General features: G+C 53.2%; 1 protein-coding gene across 1 annotated transcript in view; it reads right to left on the minus strand.

The window, feature by feature from the left end:
• Nucleotides 1–210: 210 nt before the first annotated feature.
• The window catches only part of Cuedc1 (CUE domain containing 1), a 91,435-nt gene continuing 65,700 nt past the window's right edge, over nt 211–25,945 (minus strand). Inside the window, exons 2-11 of the mRNA XM_075991158.1 lie at nt 20,208–20,878; nt 14,625–14,752; nt 10,454–10,580; nt 9,617–9,809; nt 8,541–8,624; nt 6,510–6,581; nt 5,588–5,681; nt 4,844–4,902; nt 3,689–3,759; nt 211–1,732 (exon numbers count right to left, since the gene is read on the minus strand). Of these exons, the coding sequence (XP_075847273.1) occupies nt 3,692–3,759; nt 4,844–4,902; nt 5,588–5,681; nt 6,510–6,581; nt 8,541–8,624; nt 9,617–9,809; nt 10,454–10,580; nt 14,625–14,752; nt 20,208–20,597 (1,215 nt within the window). The 5' untranslated portion in view covers nt 20,598–20,878 and the 3' untranslated portion in view covers nt 211–1,732; nt 3,689–3,691. The remainder of the gene's footprint in view (nt 1,733–3,688; nt 3,760–4,843; nt 4,903–5,587; nt 5,682–6,509; nt 6,582–8,540; nt 8,625–9,616; nt 9,810–10,453; nt 10,581–14,624; nt 14,753–20,207; nt 20,879–25,945) is intronic.

Consider the following 25,945-nt stretch of genomic DNA (forward strand, 5'->3'; position numbering starts at 1 on the left):
GGTGTGCAGGAAGCCTGAGTCCTATGGACCCTAGAAACAACCCTGAGGGTTAACCGGGAGGGGGTTGGGGGAGTGGAGGGTGGTAGCGTGTGTGGGGGCCGTGAAGGCAGGTGGCCCAAGGATTTGGCACTTCTCCAGAGGCCAAAACCTATCCCCTGAGGAGGGAAAAGGAGGGAGGGTCCAGCCCACATCGCCAGCCACATCAGAGCACCAAGAGAACACCAAGTCTTTATTACCGGAATTCCTATGAAACGGCTCCAAGGAAAAAAAAACCACACACAAGAGGGAAAAAAATAACAAAGTGACACACACACAGACCTACAGCTTTCTCTTCGTGCGCGCCTGGCGCTGGAGCAGGGAAGGCCCAGACGCGTCTGGAGCACAGTCTAGCCGCCCGGGGCTCATGGTGGGCGGGAAGGCGTCCTTCTCTTCAGGGGTCACAGGACTGGCTCTGTGCCAGAGCGGTCTCCCACCCCCACCCCGTCCTGCCTACTTTCCAAACTTGGTCACTCTGTGTGCACCGCTCTCCCGAGCCCGGGGAAGCTCGACCAGTAGCAGGTTCCGTTTCCTACCAGTCCCTAGCAGCCCCCGACACCCAAGCATCGGATCCCATTCTCAACCAGGTCCCCGCGCCTCCCCGGACTTCCCAACTTTCTCTAAAGGTCAGCGAGTTCCCAGATCATAGAACGAGTGGTACACAATTGCGACCACCACCCCCTTAGCAGTGGTTGGTGCCGACTGAGAGTTCCTAGAATCACCAGTGTTCTTCGGGTCAGCTCTGGTTCTCCACCCGAGGCACCCAGCTAGTTCCTGTCCTAGGTGCTTCCCCAGGCTGCTAGCCTCTGCAACGTGCGCTTCAGCCTACACACACCTTCTCAGTCGGGGTCACCCTCCCTCCAGCACCTCCCTGCCTTACAAAACAGCAGGACCAGTCCAGCCCCTGAGGAGCCCCACTGTGATGTAAATCAAGATTACCCGCTTTGGTCTTCAGCCAAAGGAAAGACCAAGCTTAGAGAGAGTCCTCCAGCTCCGGGGTCACCCTCCCCATCCCTGCTGGGTCAAGAGGAGGCTGCTGGAGGTGACAGCCAGCCCTTAATAAGAAGCAGCCCTGTAAGCTAGACCCCGGCAAGGCCACAGCGTCCAGAGTTCTGTGCAGGTCCGGGCCAAGAGTCAGCAGTTCCATCCAAGGCTGAGATGTCGGAGACCTTTAGAAAGAAAGGCGGGGAGGGGGGGGGTGTGGGGGGGGATGGGATAGGGGACAGATCAGACCCGTTGTGGCACGCCAGGAGTGATGGGAAAGAGAAGCAGGAAAGCCCTCTTTTCAGGCCCAAGGGGCCTCCGGATCGGTCATTTTGCCAGTTCCTTAACTGCAACCTTGACGCTTCCTGGGACCTTTCTTTTTCCCTTTTTCTTTTTCTTCTTCTTCTTCTTTTTTTTAACGTGAGGGGTGGTTCCTGTATTTCTGCTCATCCTCGACAGAGGAGCCAGATTACAAACCAGGTTGTGGTTAGCTGCTGTCTCTAAGGTTCCAGGTCCCTCCTCCAATCACAAGCAACTCTGAAAGTCCGAAGTCCCTTGGAAAGTGGCAGTGTCTGGGCTGGACTGTGGCCGAAGAAGCCTGGGCGCTGGTACGCAAGCACCATCTGTCTCAGCTGCAGCTGGAGGGCACTGCTGTTCCCCTGGTTTCCTCCACCCGGTCAGAGCATCTCTGGCAAGGTGACGCTGCTGGCACCTGGGGAGTAGGGAAAACGGGTGACGTTTTCATTAAAGGAGCTCTCTGGTCTTTCCCTGCCACTGGTTCCTGGAGAATATGAGGCACCTCCTCCTTTCTCCAGAGATTCTAGATCATGCTGGAACTCTGGTTAGGATCACACCCATTGCTCAACGGCAGATCTCGTTAGTGGGGTGCGTGTGTGTGTGTGCGTGTGTGTGTGTGTGTGTGTGCGTGCGCAGCTACACTAAGGAAGAAGACCTAACGGGGCAGAAAGGTAATCCCAGGCTAGAATTTGGTGGGCCTCACCAAGCTGAGTTCCTAAGAGTTTTTTTGCTCAGAAGACCCATGAGAAAAGCACGGGAGAAGTGGGACCACAGCGATGTGCAGTGACGGGCTTAGCTGGTGGGGCAAGGAAGACATGCATGCTAAATTTGTCAAGACTGTGATGGGAAAAGCTAGAAGGCAGGAGAAGGCAGGGAGGCGAGAATGGCTTGCAGTGAAAGACCACGGGATGCAGCAGGGACCCAGCAGAGCTGGTAGAGCAGTTACTATGAAGAGGACAGTTGTGCGTTTAGAACAGGAAGGGGGAAGACTGAAAAGGGTTGGGGGGCAGAGCAATGAACAGGCAGAGGGAGAGGTACGAGTGACAGCCTCCTAGGAGGGAGGAAAAAGAACCAGGACTCTTGAGGTCACAGGCAAGCCAGGAAGAGTTTCAGCCCAAACCTGGGCAGAGCATGTGGAAGGGAGCACCGGAATGCACCACAGGCCCTGGACCTGGACGGTGACCTCCTCGGTTAGGTCCCTTTCCAGGGGGGCGGCCACTCTTCCTTAGATGCAGGATCTCGGGTTTTACAGTGGGGAGCTGAGAGGGAAAATGCTGGAGATGCGAAAATGATGAGAAAGTTCTGAGTTGGAATGGCTTTGAGAAGTGCACCTTTCTCCTGGGGACCAGTGGGATGCAAGAATGGGTGGGAGTGGGGGTGTTTCCTTAGCTCCTCTTCCTTGGTTATCCCAGAAAAGTAGGAAGCTGGGGTGCAGGTGTGTGGGTGAGGAAAGCCCAGGGAAACATGGAGAGAGCTGAAGAGAGGATGGCGAGAAAAGGAAGAGTGTGGTGCCTGCATCTGCTGCCCCTGCCCTCTGTGGCCTTGGCTTGGCTCGCTGCCGGAACTATCATAAGAGGGGCTTCTGTTCCTCCATGGTTGGACATGGGCCAGACCTGACAGAGGACAGCTCAGGAAAGCCTAGAAGATGCTGAGCACTGAGCCCAGGACAGCAGCCGGGCAAACAAAGTAGGTGGGTGGGTGGGCAGTTCTTCATTGGGGGGTGGAGCACCTGCAGAGGGACAGGCATGCCTCCTTTCTGCAGGAGATGCTCGCATTTTCTGTGTATGTCCCCCACTCCAGGAGAGTACATAGGGAGACAGGAGGAAAGGCAAGCTACCCTGAGGCTCCAGATAGAAGCAGCCATTCCAGGGGCTATTTCCAGACCCCTGACCATCAAACCTGAGCAGGGCGCTGAACACAGGACTGCATGTGCATGACCGCATGCTTCTTACACCACCCTCTTAATATTCACTATGGGTCCCAGAACGCCCTCTCAACAGGGCTGCAAACTATTCAAGGTCAAAGCTGATTTGGTTTTCCTGTTCAGGGCATCTGTGATGATGATGATGATGATGATGATGATGATGATCTTGATTCAGGCAGGTGTGATTATTGTTTGTCAAATTAATAAATAAGCAAGTTTTTAAAAGCACAAAAGCCAAGTGTGATACAGCAAGTCCGTACTCCTGGCATTGGAAAGTGGAGACAGAAGGATCTGAAGTTCAAAGTGAGCCTCATCTACACAGCCAATGCATTCAAGGGTAGCAGGGTTACAAAAAAATATGTATGGATTCTTGGGAGGACACATGGTGGGTTCGCCAAGCTGTCCCTTCGCCCAAGCTGCCCCTGAGAGCTGTGCCCCAAGCCTTACCTCTTACTGTCCTTCTCTTAGGGCCTCTTCCACCTTAGGTACCTCCTGCCGCCTTCCCCGGAAGTCTTCATCTGAAAGGCAAAGGGAAGCTGCCTCATCTTCCACCCTGCAGAACCTCACCTGGGCCTGTCCCCAGACTGTTCCTTAGCGTGGATCCTGATGCTCAGGTAGCAGTATGTGGGTGTGGTGAGAGAGGCAAAAGGTGCTGTCTTGACTCTACCACTGAACTCAGCCTGAGGCCTTGGACAGGTCTTACCCTGCTTGGGTCTCAGTTTTCTCATCTATCAAATGGGATAGGGACAATGGACTCAGTTTTCCCATCTATCAAATGGGATAGGGACGATGGACCATTCGGATGACCTCTAAGACTTTCTAGTCCTTGTATCTGGTGTCTCCTGACCCTCCTTTTTTTTTTCTTCTAGACGGATTTCCCTATGTAGCTGTGGTTATCCTGGAACTCACTCTATAGATTAGGCTGGCTTCAAACTCAGAGATTCACCTGCCTCTGCCTCCCGAGTGCTGGGATTAAAGGCGTGTGCTATCGCCTGACTCTTTAAGAGTGTGGTGATGGGAGTTCATCCATGGGTGGCCTAGCGAGATCTTTTGACCCCTGTGGCCTTTGGGAGGGACTGAGTAAAAGGTTCAAGGCTCTCAGACTAAAGCTTTCTTCCTTTCTTTCTTTTTCCTTTCTTTTCTTTTTTTACACAGAGATAGAGTTTCTCTGTGTAGCCCTGGCTGTCCTGGAACACACTCTGTAGACCAGGTAGGCACTGAATTGTTAGAGATCTGCCTGTTTCTGCCTCTTGAGTGCAGAGACTAAAGGTGTGAGCCATCACCACCTGGCTAGACTGGAATTTTCTAACTTGTGGTTGTCCGTGTATGAGGCTTGCCTCTTTGTGCCCCATTCCCTAAAGAACACTCCCTAGGAACAGCACCTGGCTCGCTGGCCATCCCTTCAGAGACTACGGGTAGGGAGGGGCATTGTGTGCACCACACAGCAAAAGTTCACATTTCTGTGGGTTACCTGCCTGCCAACCCTTAACATGTCTCCCAGACTGAGCGTCCCCTTGCTGAACATTAAACACTAAGGACCTCCTCTCAAAAGGTCACCCATCACAAGGAAGTCAGAGCTGAAGGCTCCCCGCCCTGCCTCACCATAAGCATGGCCTTCCACGTCATCCAGGAGGTTGGCTGTCGATGCAGCAGCTCCCAGCCTGCCAGCCCGTTCAGGAAAACTCCCCCAGAGAGGAACGGGAACTGTCACTGCTCGTCCAAAACTGTGCTGTCCTGCCAGGCCACCAGCCTCAAGAGGCTTCTACCATCCCTCTGTCCCCAAACTGCGTAACACTGCCCCTTTCAGGTCCCACTCCTGGGATCCACCAAGCACCCAGCCAGACCCTAACCTCCTTAGTCTTCCCCCATCTCTAGGGACGGAGAGTGACATTCTCCCCGCTCCCCTTTGGTTACTCAGCTTTCACTGTCTTGGGCCCCATTGTTGGCTAAGCATGGATGGGAGCTTGGATGAAGACAGGGAAACACCTTTTCACTTGAAGAACCAAAAGTGAGAAAGCAGGCTTCTAGAGACAGGGCTGCCGGGCACCTGGGAACCAGTTCAACTAGCAAAATGAGGGAAAGGTTTGCTGCTTTCAAGGGGAGGGCTACTGTTTTCCCCCAACATGCAGATGGCTCAAGGTCAAAATCAAAGAAGTCACAGGAATCATCGGAAGGACAGTGTCCAGGGAGCTGATGATGGGGTGTCCTGGTTTGCAAAATGAGGAAGGGAAGCTACAAAGCCAGATCGCACTCCCCAGGAAGGTCCAGTTTCAGGGGGTCCATTCGGGACCTCCATCACCCTTCCTAGCAGTCATCACCCCATCCCGGTGCCAAGCAGAAGGATACGACTGAAGCTTCGGCAAGTGTCTCCTCTTTGACTTCCTCATTTTGGTCTTCTCAGAGAAAGCTCGCGCGAGTTCAAACAGCTTCCTACGCGTGGCTGGGGCAGAGAGACTTGTGAGCCCTTCATGCTCCAGACAGCCAGAGCGTCAGATGGCTTCCCGCCAGGTTTGGGGGCAGCCAGGGCAGCACCAGGCCCCTTGGGTGGGGACTGGGAAGAGGAAAGTGACAGGAACTGCAGACACCGTGCCACCTAAGGAGCAAGTGTGCCATCCCAGGTCGGCCTCCAGGGGCAGCACAGGCCACCACTAGCCAAGTACACAGCCTGCTTCCAGTCCAAGATCCGGGTATTCCTTCCAGAGAGGCGAGAGCCACAGATCTTGGCTTTCTTTCCCGCCGGCTGCCAAGGCCTTCCCGCCCCTCCCCAGCCACCTCCACAGTTGGTCCTAGGATTTCCATGACTCATCGGAAATTTTTTCCCTGAAATAAAACCTTGAAAGTATCCCAGCCTCATTCCTACTGGTTATGGGTCTCTGAGATCGGAAAGGGGATTATGACGAGAAGCAGACGGTGGGAAGAGGTCTCCTGTACCCCCAAATGTCTCCCATTCCCACAGAAAGCAGACTCGGTCAGGCTCCTATCTCAGCCAAGCCCTCACACCACAGAGAACGTGAACACTGACACACATTATTTTGCAGCAGACAGCTGGCTCAAGAGGATTTAAACTTAATTTGTCCCCAGACTCAGCTGCAGAATAAAGTAAGGCAGGAAGGCTGAGGGAGTTAGCCTGTGATTAAAATGTCACCCAAGTTCACCAAAAGTCAATAGCATTAAAAATCCTCAGGGGTGGGGGCCCCTTGCCTCTCATGAGGCCACAGGGCCTGCCTCAAGAGAGCTGGGACAGGGAGGGGACGGGAGCAGGACTCACATTTTCCCATGTGTTTCAACTTGTCCCTGAATAAGGCATCTTCTGACACAGTGGGGTTGGTGTCACTGGTTCCTGGAAGGAGGAGACACCTGCTGAGGGACCAGGCCCATTGGGTCTCTGAGGTCCCACTAAGAGAGAGAGAGAATGAGCAGCTGCCATGGCCCCGGGAAAGCCGATGAGTTGGTGCCTCTCCATGGTTGTTTAGGTCTGTCCTTTCACTACAGGACAGGCTTCTTCCCTAGCCCCTGGAGTTTAAAGCGAGTTGCAAGAGTACTTCCTTCTTGCAAGATGCATTTTCCTCTTCTGAGCCAATGGGGGCAGTCTTAACTGCTGCGAGTGTGGGAAGGCAGCTGGCAGAAGGTTTCGACTTCTGTGAACAATCCCATACTCTCAAAGTCATGGTGGTAGTTTGAAAGGAGCTGGGTGGGGAAGATGCACATCACGGAAATCTCTAGGGATTGCACACCAGGCTTCTGCACCCAGAGCGGGGCAGAACACAGTGTTAAGCACTTGCCAGCCCATCTGTGCTGTGCTGGCCCTCCGTGCATCCTAACTCCGGTGGGAGGGAAGCAGAAAGGACACAGAGCCAAGAATTCCGGGGAGATCTCGGCCTCCTTCTAGGTTCAGCTGCTCCGTTATTCCCTCCCAGATGTTGAACAGGAACAGAGCAGGGCTCAGCCAAGGGTCAGAACCCAGTGAAGCTCCTGAAGGGAGCGTCTAACTCTCTCCTCACTGTGTGAGTCTCTCTTGCCATTCATCTGCTGCCCACCACCCTGTAACTTGGCTCATCCTGAGTCACCTTGGCTGCTAGGTCCCCTTTGAGTCACCCTGATGTGGCTCAGCAGCCCCAGTGTCCTTCATTAATTTGGGATCAAGGACAAGAAGCTCTGTAAAACTCCCAGACGAACATCTGGTGGGGCCTAAGCTCCTGGCCTCTCGCTTATGAACCAGTTCTATGGGATTGTCTCTCTCTGAGCGGGGATTAGCAGGACGCCTTACCCTTCTGCTCCTGCCTTCCCGGCTCAGCTCTAGGATGGAGGTTCTGCTCCCAGAAAAACGGCTGAGCCTTTTTGTATATGTACATGGGGAGAGGGCAGTAACCGGTCAGGGATCCAGGGGCCAAGTACTAAAGCAGGGCCTCTGTTCCCACTCCCAACCTCAGCTCAGCTAGAGTCTGTGCATCAAGCCGTATTGACACTCGCCTTGGAGGAAGCCATGGGGTAGTCTGACATGAGTTCGGGGTGGGGGTGGGGAAGGCAGTTATATTAGGGACTGCAAACCGGGCTTCTCTGGCCTTCCTGAGGCAGTTCTTGCTGAACCACCTAGAATTCAATGCTCAGAATTTCTTTTCCTCACCTATGGCACGGCAGGGGTCTGAGCAGGCAGTCCTCAGTCACTTAAGTGAATGAATGAGCCCTTCCCAGACTAATGTCACCCTCTTCCTCTCCACACACCAGATACGGTCAACACAGGTGTCTTGCCTTTGCTGGTTTGCTATTAGGCAGTAAGCCTCATTGGGCCAAACCTCATCAGACTCCAAGGCCTCCCTATTCTCAGTTGCTATTAAGGGACATTACATGATTCAGTGTGTCCTCTGGTAGCTCAAGATCCGGAAATAGTTGGAAGGTCAGCCAGCCTGTGGTGACCGACAGCTCCCAGGACAGAAGGACCTAGGGACACTTACTGAAGGGGATATCTCACCTCACAGGAGGCCTCCCATCTGGTCTGTTGAGGGGCCTCAGATCCCACCCTTGGTCTGTTTTTTTTTTGTTTTTTTTTTGGTTTTTCGAGACAGGGTTTCTCTGTGGCTTTGGAGCCTGTCCTGGAACTAGCTCTGTAGACCAGGCTGGTCTCGAACTCACAGAGATCCGCCTGCCTCTGCCTCCTGAGTACTGGGATTAAAGGCGTGCGCCACCACCGCCCGGCCTGGTCTGTTTCTTCTTCCTACCCCTAAACTCTCAAAACTGAAGGTAAAGTTGGGATGTGGGCCCACTGAGCCCACCAGGTTCTCTCTCAGGAAAGCAAGCTTACCTGGGACAGAGGAGGGAAGGGCGAAGTCATTTCCAACAGCCACATTGCTGGATCTGGATGTCCGGGATTCATGCTTCAATCGATCTGCAAAAGGATATGGTTTCTATCAGGGAAGTGAGCTCCAGGGCACCCAGGGGCACACTGGAGGCTGCTGGAGGCTGAGCCCCCGAAGCACACATAAATCACACACACACACACACACACACACACACACACACACACACACACTATGTAAGCACAGTGTCTATCAGCTCCTGAAGAACTTGTGATAATAGAAACAACTGCCTAACAAGCATCTGCGATGTTGGGATGTCAGAACTAGCAGCTTCCCGAGAGTCCAAACCTATTTTATTCTATTGCTTTAGGGTTTCAAGATGGAGCCTAGGCTCTCTTGGAACTCCCGGTTCTCCTGCCTCAGCCTCCTTAATGCTGGGGTTGCAGGTGTGCAGCTGTGTGCCCAGCCAAGTCTCGTTTGTGCCACCTGTGTGTCTGCTCTCTCCAGCCCAACACCCTGGCGGGACAACTTGTTCCATCCTTCCCAAACATATCAGACTCCCTCCTTCCCTCCGCCCCCTCCTTCTGTGACCTTTACAGGTCTGCTTCTGCAGCCCTGTCTCCAAACCCTACCTCAGAATAAAAGGCAGCCAGGTTGGGGACCAGGGTAACCCACCCATAGATCATGCAAATACTCTGCTCTCACCTCTTCCATTCAGGAAGCCTCCCATCCTGGCACCCACGGAGCCAGTCACCCTGTTCGCAGGGCTCAAGACATGGTACCTCCGTCTGTGGCTAGAGGTTGGTGGGAATGCAAGGCAGCATTCCTTCCTGGCATCCAAGCCAAGGCTAATGCAGGGCAGAGGAGAAGGCCCCGGTGGGCACACCCCTCTTCCTCTGAGTTCCCAGGTGTTCCCAAACCCCCATGGCTGAACCCTGGGGCTCCTACATGGCTCAGAAAGGGCTACACTTATGCAGGTCAGAAAGCACCTGGCATGGTGGCCTTCAGCACAACCCTCTCCTGAGGCCTGAGGCCACTGCCCACATCACTCTCTTCTTTGGTGGTGAGGCTTGGTGCCTACCTCTCTCCAGTGCGAGGAGAAAGTCACGGTTGCGCTGTAGTTCCTTCATGAACTCCTCATTCTGCAGGAAGAGGGCAATCCTCTCGTCCTCCAGGTACTGCTTCCAGCGGCTGTCCTGGTCGCAGACACCGGGTCCTGGCACTGGAGGTAGGCCTCCCTCTCCACCCATAGGCTTGGAAGCCCCAGGGTGACCCTGAGGAAGAGCGAGCATACAGATCACCTGCTTAAATCCATGCACGCCTGTAGACACATGTGTGCTTTCCCAGAATCCTCCAGCCCCACCCTGGAGTCCCCTCCTCCCAATAGGATCCAGTTATTGGTGCAAACTCACTGGAACAACTCAGAACTGTCTCCGCAGGAAAAAAAAAAGCAGGGAGGACATGAAAAGGACTCCCCCCCCCCCGAATCCAGGGCCACCTTGTTCCCTCTTCTGGAACCCAAATCATCTTGAGAAGCGATATGCGAAGAGTTCAACCACCGTCCGCAGACTCCCAGTCCCATACTGCTCCCTTCATCGGCTGCATGTCTCCTCCAGCAGGGGCACCTTCCCGGAGGAGTCCTGGACCCCACCATTGGCTACCCCATTTTTCTCCCTCCAGCTTGAAGCTTCCTCAGGCTGCCACCTTCCCTGGGCCACCTAACCCTAACCCTAACCATCGGGCCAGATGAGAAGCAAGGCCATGGGTTCATTTCTCTTTCCTTAGAAACTTGATTCAACAAAAGCGGCTCAGCCAGGGCTTGGAAACCAGGAAGCAAATCCGGCTGACATTGAGTGTGTAGCGCAGATGAGACACTCGACGGGCAGGCAGGCGTGGGGATCTGAGGGCGACCGGTTACCTGAATGCTGTCCATCTGTTGGGGCAGGATTCGGAGAAAGTCATCAGGAAGGTTGCCCAGCAGGGGTGGGTTCCAGTTCCTGTAGCGACTCTGGCTTGCAGGTTGTCCAGAGCCTAGGACATCAATCCTGGGGGGTGGAAGGTGAGGAGAGCAAGGAGCTGTCAGGCCTTGAGCCACAGCTCTGTGGGCCTGTCAGGGGTTCTCAGGTAGTCGGAGGTCTAACTCAGAGCATCCTGCGCCCACGCTGCGTTCAGAACAAAGGTATAGGCCTTGTATTCTGCTGGGTGAGGGAAATGGCATACCAAGAAGGAAGGCGGCCAGGCCAGGAGCAGTGGGGACCTCTTTGTCTCCTGCTCTGCTTTCCTTATCTCCTCAGCCTTGGCCTTGGGCTGCTTCCCTGTCACTCGGTGCCTCTGGTGCAAATATCAGTGTTGTGGATTTAGATACAACTTTATGAATATACCGACAGACTGGGGTGGGGGCCATATGTTTCTGTGCCTGTGTCCCTAACAGCTGGCACAATGCTGGACTATTAAGTAGCAGATATTCCTCCCACTCCACCCAACAGCAGACGAATAGCTTGCCAACAGCCCATCCTGTCTTTGGTTTGTTGGGGAAGGGAGCTCCCAAGATTCCTGGACAATAGAGCAGATCTGAGTTCCCATTCTGGCTCAACTACAGTCAGCAAAGGGTGGGGGACATTGGGAAAACCCCAATTCAGGCCTCTGGTGCTTCATTACCAAATCTAGACCTTGCTGACCTCCTTCCAAGGTACTGGGTGCTCCCCTACCCCCCATGAGCTGCAGCGTGGACTGCTGGGAGGCCAGGGTTACATTCTTGTTTCCAAGGGGTCTATGGGACCTCTTCTTATGCAAGGTGTGCCTGTGTCAGGAGAGGAACAAGGCTTGGCTTCTCTGACCCCCGGGCTCCATCTCTAAGCCCAGGACTGAAGGAAGCCTGGAGCTGGGCCAGGAGTTCCACAGCTCCTCAGCAGCCTGCTGCGTGGCAACCGCAGGACACGTGTCCTGCTGAATCAGGGAAATGACACACGGAGAAGGCAGGCGGCTGGGGGTGGTGGGGGCCATGCTGGGCTCAGCCTGGCTTTGATTTGGCCTCCAGCTTCAGGAATCCCTCCACCCCCTCACTGGAGGGGAGCCTTTCCGTCTGCTGCTAACTTGTGGAAATAACTTCCTTTCCTTTTCTATTTTGGGCTGGTGGCCCGGTGGGTATGAGGGGAGGGCGGGGGCAGGAGCAGACGGATAACCAGCTGCTAAGTGCTAGGGGGAGCTCAGCTCGCTGCTTGAAGACATACAAGGATCCCCAGAGAGGCGCCCGCAGGGGAACCCAGGACGCTCATTCCTAGGCCAGGTTTCCTCTGCAATGCTCTGCCACTTAAGGCCCTGTCCCAAGTTCTGTTTTCCTCCCAGGGCCCATCTGTCATTCTCACAGACACCACTTCCAGCCACAATGGGAGAAGGCTTATCCAGGCTTCCTTAGGGGTGAAGTGGACACCCCAACTCAGTCACACCTGGAAGCTACCCAAGATGGCTGCAGAGGGAGTTCAAAGCCTGACCAAGACCCTCCAGCCATTGTTTCTGGGATGCCCACGGGGTAGGGGCTTACACAGGGAGACCTCTTCTCCTGGGGTTTCCCCGGCTTCTGGACAAGGGTCCTGGAGAAAGAACCCCACTCAGCCTTCCCCAAGTGCTGGGATGAAGTCACCTTCAGCAGCAGGCGGATGGCCCGCCTCGGCAGCCCAGCCACTCTATTGTGGTTGGAAAGGAATGTCAGAAATGAACTTTAAGGCAAAACTTCCGAGGCTGCAATTTCAACACAAAAGCAGCAGGCGGCCTGTGTGGAGGGGTCTCTCCTGGACTTCGGAGACTCAGGCAGATGAAGCCAAGGACTCAGTAGGGGAGGGGGAAGGAGACAGAGGCCAAGAAGATCTTCAGAGACTGAGCCTCTGGAGCCCCAAAACTAGAACTTCAAACATAGGTTGGGGGTGGGGGTGCACTTACCACAGCATGTTGGACCTGGCTGGGAAGGATTTCATAAATAGGCTTTTCCAAAAGAGTTTGTTTGTTTGTTTGTTTGTTTGGTGTGTGTGTGTGTTTGAGGCCATGTCTTAGATAGCAAATTTCTGGGCTCCCATGTGGTTCCCCTAAATTCTGATCTACAGGGGAGGGTCCCAGAAGACAAGCAACACACCACACACAGAGACAGACAGACAGACAGACAGACACACATGCATGCATGAATAAATAAATAAATGTGGTTAAAGGGATCTAGGTCCTTGGGACTCAATGCTATGGCTTGGGTCTGCCATGTCCCCACAGGCTTGTATGTTTGAACACCTGGTCTCCAGCTGGTGGCACAGCTTTGGGAAGTTATGGACTCTCCAGGTGGGATCTGGATGTGGAAGCAGGTCACTCGGGGCAGGCTTGGAAGGTTCCACCTGCCTCTGGCTCCGGGCCAGTCCTTTCTGCTTCCTGATGCACGGTGATGTGAAGACCCACGCCCCTGCTGCCCTCTTGCTGACAGGACTGCTCTACCACACCCTCCCTGCCATCCTGGGATAAAACCCCTCTCAAACCACGAGCAGAAGTAAATCTTTCCTCTCTCAGCTCCTCTCCTTCAAGCATTTTGTCACAGCAAACACAAAGGAAACACTGGAAACAGCAACAAAACAGAAGCCACAGGAAAGTCACTGACCCCTGAGCTCAGTACGCTTCCACAGGTGTGGCCTCCAGGTCAGTCTCACCCAGGCACCTAACTCCCACCTCCTAGCCTGCACCCCCTGTACCAAGGTGATAGGTCCCTGCTGTGTCCTGTCCCTCACCAGATGGATGACATCTGTCCTGCCCAGCTAACCTTCCAGCCTCTCAGCTCCCTAAGCCATAGCCTGATTCCTCAGCAGGGAGCTGATGGCATAGTATGAAGAGCCTTGAGGTCACACCCCAGCTCTGAGCCTTGGATCAGCATCTTCATCTATGAAACGGGTGACGGCAGTGTTCACCACATAAATCGCCAGGTAAAGAGCCACGGCAGCCTCTGGCCTTTGAAGGGTATGTGGCAAATGGCAGCTGTTCTTACTGGTTTCCAAGTTCCCCACTACCACTGTTCTGGGGTTCCTAAGATGCCTAGAATCAAGGAGATCACTACAGCAAGTCCCTATTATATCATCCCCTCCTGCCCAGTCTGTCATTCTAAGAAATGGCAGCTTCCGGGACAAAGTGACCACACCTAGGCTCTAGCAGCCACCAAACCCAGGGCCCAGAAAAGCAAGCACCTCACATACAGTGGACACTGCTGGCAGCTAGCTTCATTGTAAGCTTCTAAATCACAAGAATCTCGAAGCTGAGACAGTCTCTGGGGACCTTGCAGTCCACTCTCCTGTCTCCAGTCAGGAAACCAGCCCAGAAAAAGATGCATCTTCACATCGCTTTAAAACCTCTCAGCATCACCAGCCCAGGGGTGACTGATGGCTTCTGGGGGTGCTGGGCTGGGAGGGATTCTGGGGTTCATCTTGCCTCAGCAAGAGACAGCACAATGATTAATTTCTAATGTGTCCATGGGCCGGGGAAGAGAAGGGACTGTACGATATTTCATGAGCTCATCTCCCTATCCTGCCTCTCCCTTGATTACACATTCCAAGAAGCTGGAAGCTGAACCATAGTTAATTAACTGTGTCCGCTAGGCATAGGCTGCTACGCCAACTTTTTACATGGGATCCAAACTTGGGTCCCTGTGTTTACTCTGCAGGTACTTGACAGACAGACAGACAGCCATCTCCCTAGCCTTCCACTTGACTTTTAGGAGGGTTTCCTCACCGAACCTGGAACCTACTGATTGGTTAAACCAGCTGGCTACTGAAATCCAGGGATCTGCCTATCCCTGCTGCTCTAGCTTTGGTGTTCCAGATGTGTGCTGCTGTGCCCTGCTTTTATGTGTAGAGGGCTAGGAATTCAATCCCAGGCCTCTATGCTTAGAGCTATTTCTCGAGCCCCTCATTGCTGAAGTTTTGAAAGTTCTCCCTGGTGTCTGGATAAAATGTACCTTGCCATGGTAGAAGTCTGCTGTGGGGGAAGCCACTTTCCCACGGTGTTTAATACAACCCCAACCCCTGTCTCCATCTCTGCGTGCTGTGCTCTGAGGTCAAATGGATTCTCACCGGGGAGGTGGAGTTGGAGGAGCCATCGGGTAAGGTCTGTCGAACACATGCATGTGGTAAGCCGGTGGTGAGTACACAGGCGGAGGCTCTTCCTCAGAGCTATCCGGCTCCAGAGTCCTTTCCAAGATCTGAACCAGAGACAACAGAGAGATACATAGTAATAATTATTGACGATGATATTAATAACCTATCCTTGAAGCTCAGTGACATTCAGATGAGACCAGGTACGGGCGAGTTTTGTGCATTGATGCCAGAAGTTGTTTCTTCGCAATCCCAGCCTCAGGTACTACTAACACTAACGTGTGGCTCCCACGGCCCCTCAGTTATACTCGGGAAAGAAGACAACATGCAGCCTCAACAGCCTCAAAGGATGATTTATGGCAGCGGCACCTACCCGGGCAGTGCTCAAGAGCAGCAAAATGAACACAGGGTGGAAGAAAGAGACAGTGAGGGTGGGGAGCTGGGGAAGGCGGGCCTGTGGGAGAGGTTTATCGCGCTTGGTGCCCAGCGCGTGTACTGCAACACCTCCCTGGGCTGCACCCTTGAGACCAGTGTCCTCTGGACAGCTGTGCTATTATCTGATGATGACATCATTCATATCTCCTCCTCTGTACTTCCGCATCTGTCATCTGAACCCTACCAGTCTAGCAAGTGAAATCCCATTTTACGGAGGAGGAAATTCAGGCCCGAGTGTGTCTTAGTCTTATTTGTTTTGTGGTTGCCTGAGATTGAACCCGGAGCCTCATACACATGAGGCAATTGCTCCACCACTGAGCCACAGCCCAACTCTTTTCACCTTGAATTTCTTTTTTTCTTTCTTCCTTCCTTTCTTTCTTGTTTATTTTTGGGGGGGTTGTTTTTTGCTGTTTTCATTTTTTGGGTTTGTTTTTTTTTTTTTGAGACAGGGTTTCTCTGTAGTTTTGGAGTCTGTCCTGGACCTCTGTAGACCAGGCTGCCCTTGTACTTACAGAGATCTCCCTGCCTCTGCCTCCCAAGTGCTGGGATTAAGCCACCACTACCTGGCTTTTACCTTGGATTTTGAAATAGGGGCCCACTATGCTGCCCTTGCTGGTCTCCAACCTGTTTCCTTACTTCTGGGGAGGTGTGAACAAGAGAGGATGCCAACGACAGGCCTAAGAAGTGATCCTGCCCAAGTCTAGGAGTTACTGAGAGGGAGCGACACCTCCCCCAACAGCTGTATCACCTTCATAGAGTCCCTGATTCAGCAAACCTCTTATGGACTCCAGCGTCTCTAACCAGCTGCAACTGGAGCAGAAAAGCAGACAGCTGGTGCAGGAGGGCGTGGCTAAGAGCTTAGGTGCCGGTTTGCTAGTGACCCTCCCTGCCTTCTGTGAGGGGACAGGCCCAAGCTTGCTGCTGTGAGCTGCTCTAAGATGGTAATGGCACCACATGGGCACCACATCGCCACAGAGAGGACAGCAGCCCTCAACACTTCTGACCCTCCTGCCCCAGCCTGCTGAGGGGCTCAGATTACAGGCCCTGTGCGGCTAAGTCTGGTTAAGTAAAATGACAAAATCACTTGCCGGCTTTAGATAGGAATCTACAACATGGACGGGGTCTCCACAGTCGCGACCTCCCCTCAGGCAGTCTGCACACCCAGCCTAGTTTTCTCACTGCCCCTCTAGACCCTTCTCTTTACCCAGGAGGCAGGAAGCAGGGCAGAGAAAGGTCCAGGGTAGGGCATGGCTGAGTTCCTAATATCCGGTAGATATGAATCTGCCCCCAGAGGCATCTGGGCAGAGCTCTGTCTCCCGGCCACACACCGTGCCCCACCCTGGCCTCACAGCTCTGTTCCCACTTTCTCAGAGACCAAAGAACCTGAAAGGGGCTCAGGAGGCCCTAACTGACTCAGCCCCTGACTCCTCCAGCCCCATCTGAACTCTGAGTTTGTAGAAGCTGTGTCTCTCTCTGCTTCTGTCCACCCAGGTTCCACAGACACATCTGAGCCCTAGGCCAGCCGTGCCCAGCACAGGGAGGCTGGCAGGGATGCCCTGGTAGAGAGCGTGCACTTGTCCTGGTAGTGACTGTGCACACGCACTCAGTGCTCTGCACGCCAGCCTGACCCTAGGAGGCACCCGCCCTGGAATGCGGGCTCTTTCCTGTGAGGCGGAAAGTATTTAAACAGATGCTTCTGCAGAAAAAAAGAAGAATGAGGCCGCCTGGCTGGCTAGGCCACCATGCTGCTCACCCCACATCCTATCAGGAAGGAGAGAGATGCCAGGGAAAGGGAATGGTGCGAAGAATGGGTCCTGGTCCCTGGTGACTGACTCCCTGTTGCCTAGTACAGAAGGTGCCAGCCAAGATCCCAGGGTGCCCAGAGGACTCGCTGCCTCCCTCAGCCACACGCCCCCGTTTCCCACAGTTCTTGGCTCTGAGGGACAGGGTCCAGGCTAAACTTGGTCTGGTGGGAGGGAGAGGAGAGTTCTGTGGGTTTCCTCTGAACTGTGCCATGCGCCCAGACTCAAGGATGGCAGGGATGTGGGCAGCCCCTGTGTGCTAGAGTGCAGCTTCCTGGAGCAACAAACCTAGCCTCAAGAGAGGATTGTGTCAACAGTGGGGAGAAGGCAGGTGGTGGGCAGGTCAGCTCCAGAGATCTGTAGTCCCAGAGAAAGAACCCCAGCATCCTCCTGCCCCCGCTCCATCTTCCCAACCACAGGAGCTTGTTCTGGCTCTAGAGGTGTTGGAGGTTCTGTGGCCTCCTGGCCTAACGCACTGTGGGAGATGGATGCCTGCCAGTTGTTCCGGAGGCTAGTAGGGAGGCAGGGTCTGGCCATTTATCTGACAGGAGCTGTTTCTCTGTGACAAGGATACCCCCTGGGCCAGCCCACCATCCATCAGCCTCTAGAGAGGGGGGCTTTTTCCAGTCAGCAGTTATTGTCATTCTGACTGCGGCTCATAAATTTTCTGCAGCACTTTACGCTGGCTCAGGAGCTGCCTGCTGATGGGCCCAGGCAGGGCTCCAAAGGTGGGGGCTGGGAGAGAGCCAAGGAGAGCTGAGAAGGGGTTCGACTGGGACAACAGACTGCTTGGGAACAGAAGTGCAGCACGGGACGGATGCCTGGGGCTGAAGAAGCCTTGCAGAGGCTTGCGATGCCACGGGCACTGTGGGCAAGGCAGGAAACGCCCCGCCTGCCAGACCTCCAGCACCAACAGGACCATAGAGAGTCAAAGCATGCAGGGAACTTCCAGCTCACACTGAAAGAATGCACCTACACGTGCACCATGCACACCTCCTTTCAACGAGAAGGGTCTGGATTTTCCAGTGCTCTCCCCGTTGACCGATGCAGACAGGTCAAAGGGGTGTAAGACAGAGGAAAAGGTGACAGAAAGCTGTGCAAGGACAGCATCAATAGGGCTGGGGAGGTGGCTCGGTCAGTAAAGGGCTTGCCACACAAGCTTGGGGACTTGGGTTCAATATACAGCACCTGTGTTAGAAGCTGGACTGGGGTTCACACTAGTAAAGCCAGTGCAGGGGATGCGGAGTAAAACAGTAATTCTCCCTGCAGCTTCCCAGTCGGCCAGTCTTGCCTAATTAGAGAGAGACTCTGCCTCCCAAAACCAAGGGAGCTGGCTTCTGAGGATTAACATCCGAATCAATCTCTGGCTTATATGTACGTTCGTGCGCGCGTGCGCGCGCACACACACACACACACACACACACACACACACACGTATATACATACATACTCTCACACACACACACAACATCTCATTGCAAAACTTCCCCTTGTACCTGCTATCTGCCTGGGGAGAGCATACCACACTGACACAAATCATTGTTACCCCTACAGCTTCTCCTCCATGGAGCGAGAATCCTAGAAACATTCACTAAAGAGGGAAGAGGGAAGTAGGAGGAGCAAGAAGGCCAGGTCCTGAAGTCGAATCTGGTCCAGAGTTCTTATGTAAACAAAGGTGCCGGTTCTCATCAAGTTTGAGAAACAGAAAAGATGTATTTCTGAAGCAGCTGAGATACCCGGCACAGTATGGACTGTGGGAACAGTGGGATTCAGCTGGGCCTGGTGGAGCGCGCTTGCCATTCCGGCAAGAGAATGGAGAGTTCACGGTCTGCCTAGACTCCAGAGCAAGCACAAAACTCACCTGGATTGCACAGAGAGAGCTTATGTAAAAAGAAGGCTGGGGAGTGGCTGGGAGACAGAGGGCTTGCACGGCATGTATGAGGTAGGTTCTGGGTTCAACCCTCAGGATGGGAAAGAACAGAGTGGAGCGTGTTCCCATCTTCTGGTTCTTGTTTCATCCATGGCTCTTGTACTAACTGCATGCCTCACCCTTTGCCCTGAGAACTTCATGTCCTTTTAGGCTAGGGGTTAGCTGGACACTGAACTCCTGAATGAGGCCATAGAAAACCGGCTATTCCCCAAGGGTGGGGTGGGCCTTGATTCACTGTGGTTGGATGTGCCCTCCACCCTGGGAACGGCTCCCTCCTTATGAGGATCTGAGGACGAGCTGACAAAGGCCGGCCTCACTCTGCAAGCACCCCCAGCTCCCAGTCTGTAGTGGCGCTCCCCAACTCTTCTGAGTGGAGGGTGTGGCCAGCCTTACTGATCACTCGCCCTCTCTCTGGTCCTGGAGCCAGGACATCTTTTCCCTGCCCTTGGTGTGAGTCTCTCCTCTGCTCCTGCTTCTCTCATTCTGGTCCAACTCCTGTCTCCAATCCACACTAGCCCGGGAGCTCCAAAAACATTGTCTGATTTGGTTGGCTAAGGTGATACTCTACCATTCAAGAGCCTTTCTTGAAAAATATACACCAGAGACTTCAGGCTTGGAACTGAGGGGTCAGGTGTTGGAGTGGAACCTACATACCTACATTTTTCTTTTTTTTTTTTTAAATATTTATTTATTATGTATACAATATTCTGTCTGTATGCCTGAAGGCCAGAAGAGGGCGCCAGACCTCTTTACAGATGGTTGTGAGCCACCATGTGGTTGCTGGGAATTGAACTCAGGACCTTTGGAAGAGCAGGCAATGCTCTTAACCACTGAGCCATCTCTCCAGCCCTACATTTTTCTTTTCTTTTTTTCTTTTTGTTTGTTTTATGAGACAGAATTTCTCTGTGTAGCTTTGACTGTCCCGGAACTTACTCTGTAGACCAGGCTGGCCTCAAACTCTCAGAGATCTGCGTGCCTCTGCCTCTGGGATTAAAGGCATGTGCCACCACCACCCAGCTTTGTTTTTTTGTTTTTTGATACAGGGTTTCTCTGTATCTTCGGGGCCTGTCCTGGAACTAGCTCTTGTAGACCAGGTTGGCCTTGAACTCACAGGGATCTTTACCTACATTTTAAACGAGCACCTTCCTTAGTTCGGGGGTCTTGTCCTATCCCTTAGCATACCAATGGGTAGGTACTTGCTTGCTGGGTGTTTGTTAAACTACTGCATGGTTGCTACCCATATTATAGGTCACTGCCTGATCAAAAGTCTCAAGAGAGATAATTGCTGGTTAGAAGCCAGCTGCCCTACCACCCCCTCCGGGGAGGGGGTTAACCCAGAGCCGCTAAGAGAGACTGAACCACTATTGGTGGTGAATTGTCTAACCGTGCCTCTACCTCTGGTGGGATGCTGTCCTCCGAGTCCGAGCTGTCCTCATAGGTGCTGCCACCACCCGCCTCCAGGTTCATCTGCAACAGCTGGTCGATGGTGGCGTCCACGGCGCCGCTGTTGGCACGCAGCACGCACTCAATGATGTCGTAGTCCATGTTGGGGAACATCGTCTTGAAGTCGTCCATGGCCTGGTTGAACTCGAGGCGGCGCACCTGGCGGGCCGGCCGGCTGTTGTTGAGCTCTTGGGGAGCTGCGCTGCCATCCCCGGCCCCAGCTCCGGCCCCGGCCCCGGCCCCGGCCCCGGTCCCGGTCCCGGTCCCAGTCCCGCGAGCCCCGGTGGCTCCGCCACCGCCGCCGCCGCTGCCGCTGCTACTCCTGCGGAACAGGCTGGTCATCTTGTGGAGCCGCTGTGGGACAATGTTTCTGACAAGCTAAGAAACCGTAGGCGGGGGGTCCCTCTGTCAGCCACTTGCTTGCTCCACAGGCTCAGAAGACTTACTCCTGTGCTTCCTGCGTCCACAAGGACGCCTGTCGGGAATGCACGGTCCAGGCTAGGGGACAGGGGCCGGAGTGGTGGCGGCATGCGGACCTTGGTCAGGCTGTGGCTGTACCGCAGATCATCCACATCCTCAAGTCATCCTGCCACAGGGGGCTGCAACTGCGCTGATGGCGTCACCTGTAAAGAGGGACAGAGTCAGAAGTAGAAGCAAACATACTTGAAGTCTTTAGTGGTGGGCTGTTAGGAAACGAGGTGCCACCTACCCCGCCTAGGGAGACCTGCTTCACTCTGTTTTCTCTCTCTAGCTGTCATATCTAGCCTAGTTTGGGTGCTGGGGAAGAGCCTAGGTCTTTGTGCTTACTAAGCATGCTAACAGGTAAATAAATAAGCCTATGAAAAAACATATATGTATTCTTTCCTATTCATTTCTTTGTTTTGTTTTTATTTTTGTTACTTTGAGTTAGGGTCTCATCTAGCCAATATTGACTTCAAATTTGACATGTGGCTGAGGCCAGTCTTGAACTCTTAATCCCCCTGTCTCTCCTTTCACTATCCTACCTCAGACTCCCGAGGGACAGGATTACAGGCACAAATACCATCATACGCAGCTTCCCGAAACTGTCTCGAGGAACCCTATATGTCTAGGTTTTATTCATATTCCATCTCAAACCAAGTTCCCTGATGCAGTCAACCTAGCTGGTACCCAAGGTTAGCACGAGGTTATGCATAGACAGGCCTGAAAGTCAAGCATGCTTAGGAACTGAAATCTACCACAGAACACCACTCAGCCCTCTCAGCGGAGCACTGAGATGGTCACCAAGGTGATGTCGCTGTAAGTGTAGACAAAGGCGGGAGTACAGTGTCTGAAATCCTTTGGTAAGGGGCTGAGGATCAGCTCGCGGGTGGAGTGCTTGCCTGGCATGCACAAAGCCTCTCAGTTCACTCCCTGAAACTGAATAAAACCTGGCCTGGTGGAGAATGTGGAATAATCCCAGCACTTGGGAGGCACTGACCAGAGGATTGGGAGTTTTTGGCCAGCCTGAACTAGAGAACTCGTCTCCCCAAACCAAAGCCTGCAGCCAGTGAGATAGCTCAGTGGATAAGGGGTTGCCACCAAGCCTGGTGACCTGAGTTCAACCCCTGGGACCTCTGTGCTAGAAGGAGACAATTGACTCCCACAAATTGTTCTCTGACCGACCCCCCTCTCTCACACACAAATCTGGCTCTGACTGTCTCCATTTTATCCCAAGATTGAGTCCAACAGCTTGTAGGAAGGTCGCAAGGTCTCATTCTGCAGCCCTGCTGACCTCAAGCTCACAATTTCTCCGCCCCTGCTCCCCAGTACAGTGCTACCGCATGCAGCTCCTCTAAAGGTATTCTCGAGCTCGAGGAGCCAAATGCAAGCCTCTTTTTTATTCTCCAGGATGGGAGCCAGGGCCTTGACTGCGGATAGAGAAACTGTCATGTGAGCAAATCCTCGTCACACTCGGAGAGCAGACACACACTGACTGTTATGAAGGGAAAGACAGGATCAGAGGGGAGTAGGGAAGGTGCGGTAGCGGAGGCCACCCCCTTGGGATGAGAAGGCCATCAGTGCCATTAATGTTACTACTTCAGGTCAGATCTCATACTCTGGAAGTGGTTTCAAGTATCTATCACATTGAGTTCCAAACATCTTGCACCCTCTCTTTCCTCAAGAGAATATGAGCATTCTCAAGGAGCCCTATTCTGGTGTCTGCCTATTTCCAGAGAGGTGGATTAGGCACAATTTAAAACATTTTTTAAAATTATATTTATTTTGTGGTAAGGGGTGCACAATGTGCTATAGCATGCATGTGGAGGTCCAAGGACCAACTTGTGAGATTAGTTAGCTTTCTCCTTCCATCCTGTGGGCCCTGGGTGCAAACTCAAGTCATCAATCTTGTCTGTAAGTGCCTTCATCTGGTGAGCCATCTTGCTAGCTTTTTGTCCATTTGGCTTTTGTTGGTATGGTTGTTGTTGTTTGGCTGGTTGGTTTTTTTGAGACAGGGTTTCTCTAGCTTTGGCTGTCCTGGAACTCACTCTGTAGGCTGGCCTTGAACTCATAGAGATCTGCCTGCCTCTGCCTCATGCTGGGTACATTTGTGTTTAAAGACAGGTTCATGTAGTCCAGGCTAGCCTTGAACTCACTATGTAGTTAAGGATGGTCTCAAACTCCTGAGCCTCCTGCCATCACCATCCAAGTGCTGGAATTACAACCATGTACCACTATGCCGAGCTAGGAGATGAATTCGGAAGTGGAAAATTACAGGCACACAGGTTCTGAATAGCTAGCGGACACTGAAGTCCCTTTCTGTCCTGAAAGAACTTACTTAATGAGATCATGTGCCCACATCATGTGTAGGCATTGGATCCTCGTACAAGCTACCATGCGTGAGCTTGCTTTACCATGTGATTAAACCATAAATTCCACTATGCCGTTACTTTTATCTACTTATCGACACAGTGTAGGCATCTTCCCACATCACAACACACATGTTACATACTTGAGCAGTGGCTGGTCAACTGAGAGAACCATGATTTACCATCCCACTCCTTTACTTCCTGGTTGCCCAGAAGAGCAAGTCATAGCCAGGGAGGCCAAAGCCATGACACAAGGAGAAAGAAGGGTAGCCTCGGGTGTTCAGTCTGGGGCTTTGGTTATGAGGATGAGCCCAAGACAATTGCCACATATGTGTGGCTTCCTGCTGCAACACCCAAGCCCCCCTCCCTTCCTGCCCTCCCCTCCAATAGGAGGTGTGAGGCAGCTCGGTGGTTCCATTAGGAGTGCTCCACTCTGGAGGCCTCTAACCTCTGGGCCTCCAGGCCCCAGAAGCCAAGACTCCGATGTCATTACACATAGGGTCAGAGGCTCTGGTTAAGGCCCTTGAGAGTATAGCCACCATCACCCCGCCCCTAGTGTAATTCAGCTGAAAGATTAGAGGCCAGGCTTGTCACTCTGCCAAGGGCAACTCCATGAAGAAAGAAGCCAGGGCCTGGTCCACAAAGAGAAAGAAGAAAAAAGATGAGTTTACATCCATCCTATGAACTCCTTCACACGGGTCCCTTGGGTGCTGGGTCTCTGAGTGTTGAGACACACTAAAAGGCCTTCTAGAATCAACTGTAGGCTCTTGTGGGAATGTCTGTCCCTCTCTTGCTAATGAGACAAACTAGCTTTCAGCCTGTGCCAAAATGTGGCAGTCTGCTCCATGAGGCTGAAGTAGGGGTGCATGCCTATACTGGCCTATTGGAGGAGGGAGGCTATGCAGGTTCTCTCCCAGTCCCCTGGCTATCAACCCAAGAATCCCTCCAGATCACTGAAGGATATGCGGATTCTCCTAGCACAGGCCGGCTCCTGAAGCCTAGGGAGCAGGAGACACCCCAGTTCAGGTGACCACCTAAAACTGTCCCCCCAACTGTACCCTCCAAATACAGTTGAAGAGTAGCTCAAGAATATGGAATGAGCAACAGAAACGCCTAGATCTTTCCACCAAAGCAGCTCTGTGGGTTTGGAGAAAGTGGTTCAGAAATAGGAAGCCAGGGAAACAGGATTTGATGGACAGCCAAGACTCAGAGACTACTGGCAGCCAGGCTGTTAGGACTAGCACCACATAGGGTCTAGGTTTTCAGTGGATTGCCCTCTCAGCTCCTTGTTAAACTTAAGCCAGCCTGAGGCCAGGGCTGAGGTAGCAGCCTGGGGAAAGACTCACCAGATCAGGCTGCCTTTTGTAGTAAACCCTGCTTAAATGAAAAGCAGTTTAAAACTCATGGGGGTCATGAACTTGTGAGGGGCACTTTTGCACGTCACCTTTGTCAAAGCCCCTTTTACCTTTATTACAACTTTCCAGTCCTACCATTTTATAATTCTCCAATTCCTACCATTTTATAATGGTAGGAACGAATTCAGAGAAGTCAAGTAACTTGCCCAAAACCACACAGCTAGTGGGTAGGAAGAAAAACCAGAATTAGCATCCCACCTCCAAAGAACTAAAATGCCAAGTAAGGTTTGCAGGGCTGCAAGCCAAGGAGCCCGAGAAATGCAGTCATGTGTGCCCGGGCTTAGGACATTCCATCAAAGGAAACATGACCCAGACAGCACAGGGGAGGTCTTTCGGCACTGTCCCAGACCTGGCTAGGTGACCTTGGAGAGAGCAGGACGCCTCTGTGAACCCACTGCTAGTGTGGGCATGAAAACAGGAAGGGAAGTCCTGATGAGCTTGTGGTGGAGGAAGTGAATCAAACTCGCCAGGCCCGTTAGACCTCTCCCTGAGCGAATGGGTGTGGGTAACCTCAGGACCTGGAAGCAGAAACTCCATACCTGTCCTCCCCCAGGACCCAGGGAGCCAGGCCCAAGGCAGCCTGCTGCCAACCGCCAATTGAAGTGAGAGAGGCTTCAAGCCCTGAGTCACTTGGAGCCTGGCCCAGGGAGGTAGGCAGACTGCCCCAGTGTGGCTTACCCAGCCTTGTCCAAGGTCAACTCAGACAGCCTCCTGCCTTAAGAAGGCCTGTTCCTGAAGGCTATGGCCTGCTCTGCACTAGGGGTGAGACAGTCTGAGGACCAGAGGGGCTGGGCTCACAGCCGACCCCAGGAAGGTCATGTGACTTGGGAAAGGGATTTCAGGTTTCTGGACCTCAGCTTCCTCGCTGGCAGAAGCAGTGTGTACACTGAGGGATGCCGGGGTGGGACTTCAATGGGTTCCCAGGTTAGAGGAAGTCCCTGCGGGGACAGGCTGGGGTGGTCTGGTCACAGGCCTTGGGTACCCCATGCTATACTTGCTTCCTGAGTAAATTCTGCATGCTGGCTTCTGCTCTTGAATTTCCTACAGGCATTCCCTCCACCCCACACCTATACAACTTACTATGGCCTCCACTAGGTGCCCACCAGCACCTCTGACAGAGCGTCAGTCCAACCCAGACTGTGTCTATGTGCCACCTCTGCCCAACCAGCTTCATGGGTGAGGTCGAAGCTTTGGGAACATCTTTAAGAACATATCCTTACGCTGTCCATTCGATCTACAGCAATCCCTACCTTCTTTGCCTTTAAACGGTCCCTCAGGACATGGTTGCTTCTCACCCCTTGCCACCTCCCTGCCTCTCCGTAGACTGCATGTTAAGGTGGTACGGCTTTCCTTATCTCCAAAGTCCCTGGTGGCTAGTCCTCAGGCCATACCCCAGAGTTTCACTATGGCCCAGCAGGCCCCTTGTGCTCCTGCCATCAAATGCGTA

This window comes from Microtus pennsylvanicus, chromosome 11 (genome assembly GCF_037038515.1).
Source record: "Microtus pennsylvanicus isolate mMicPen1 chromosome 11, mMicPen1.hap1, whole genome shotgun sequence".
NCBI classification, from domain to species: Eukaryota; Metazoa; Chordata; class Mammalia; order Rodentia; family Cricetidae; genus Microtus; species Microtus pennsylvanicus.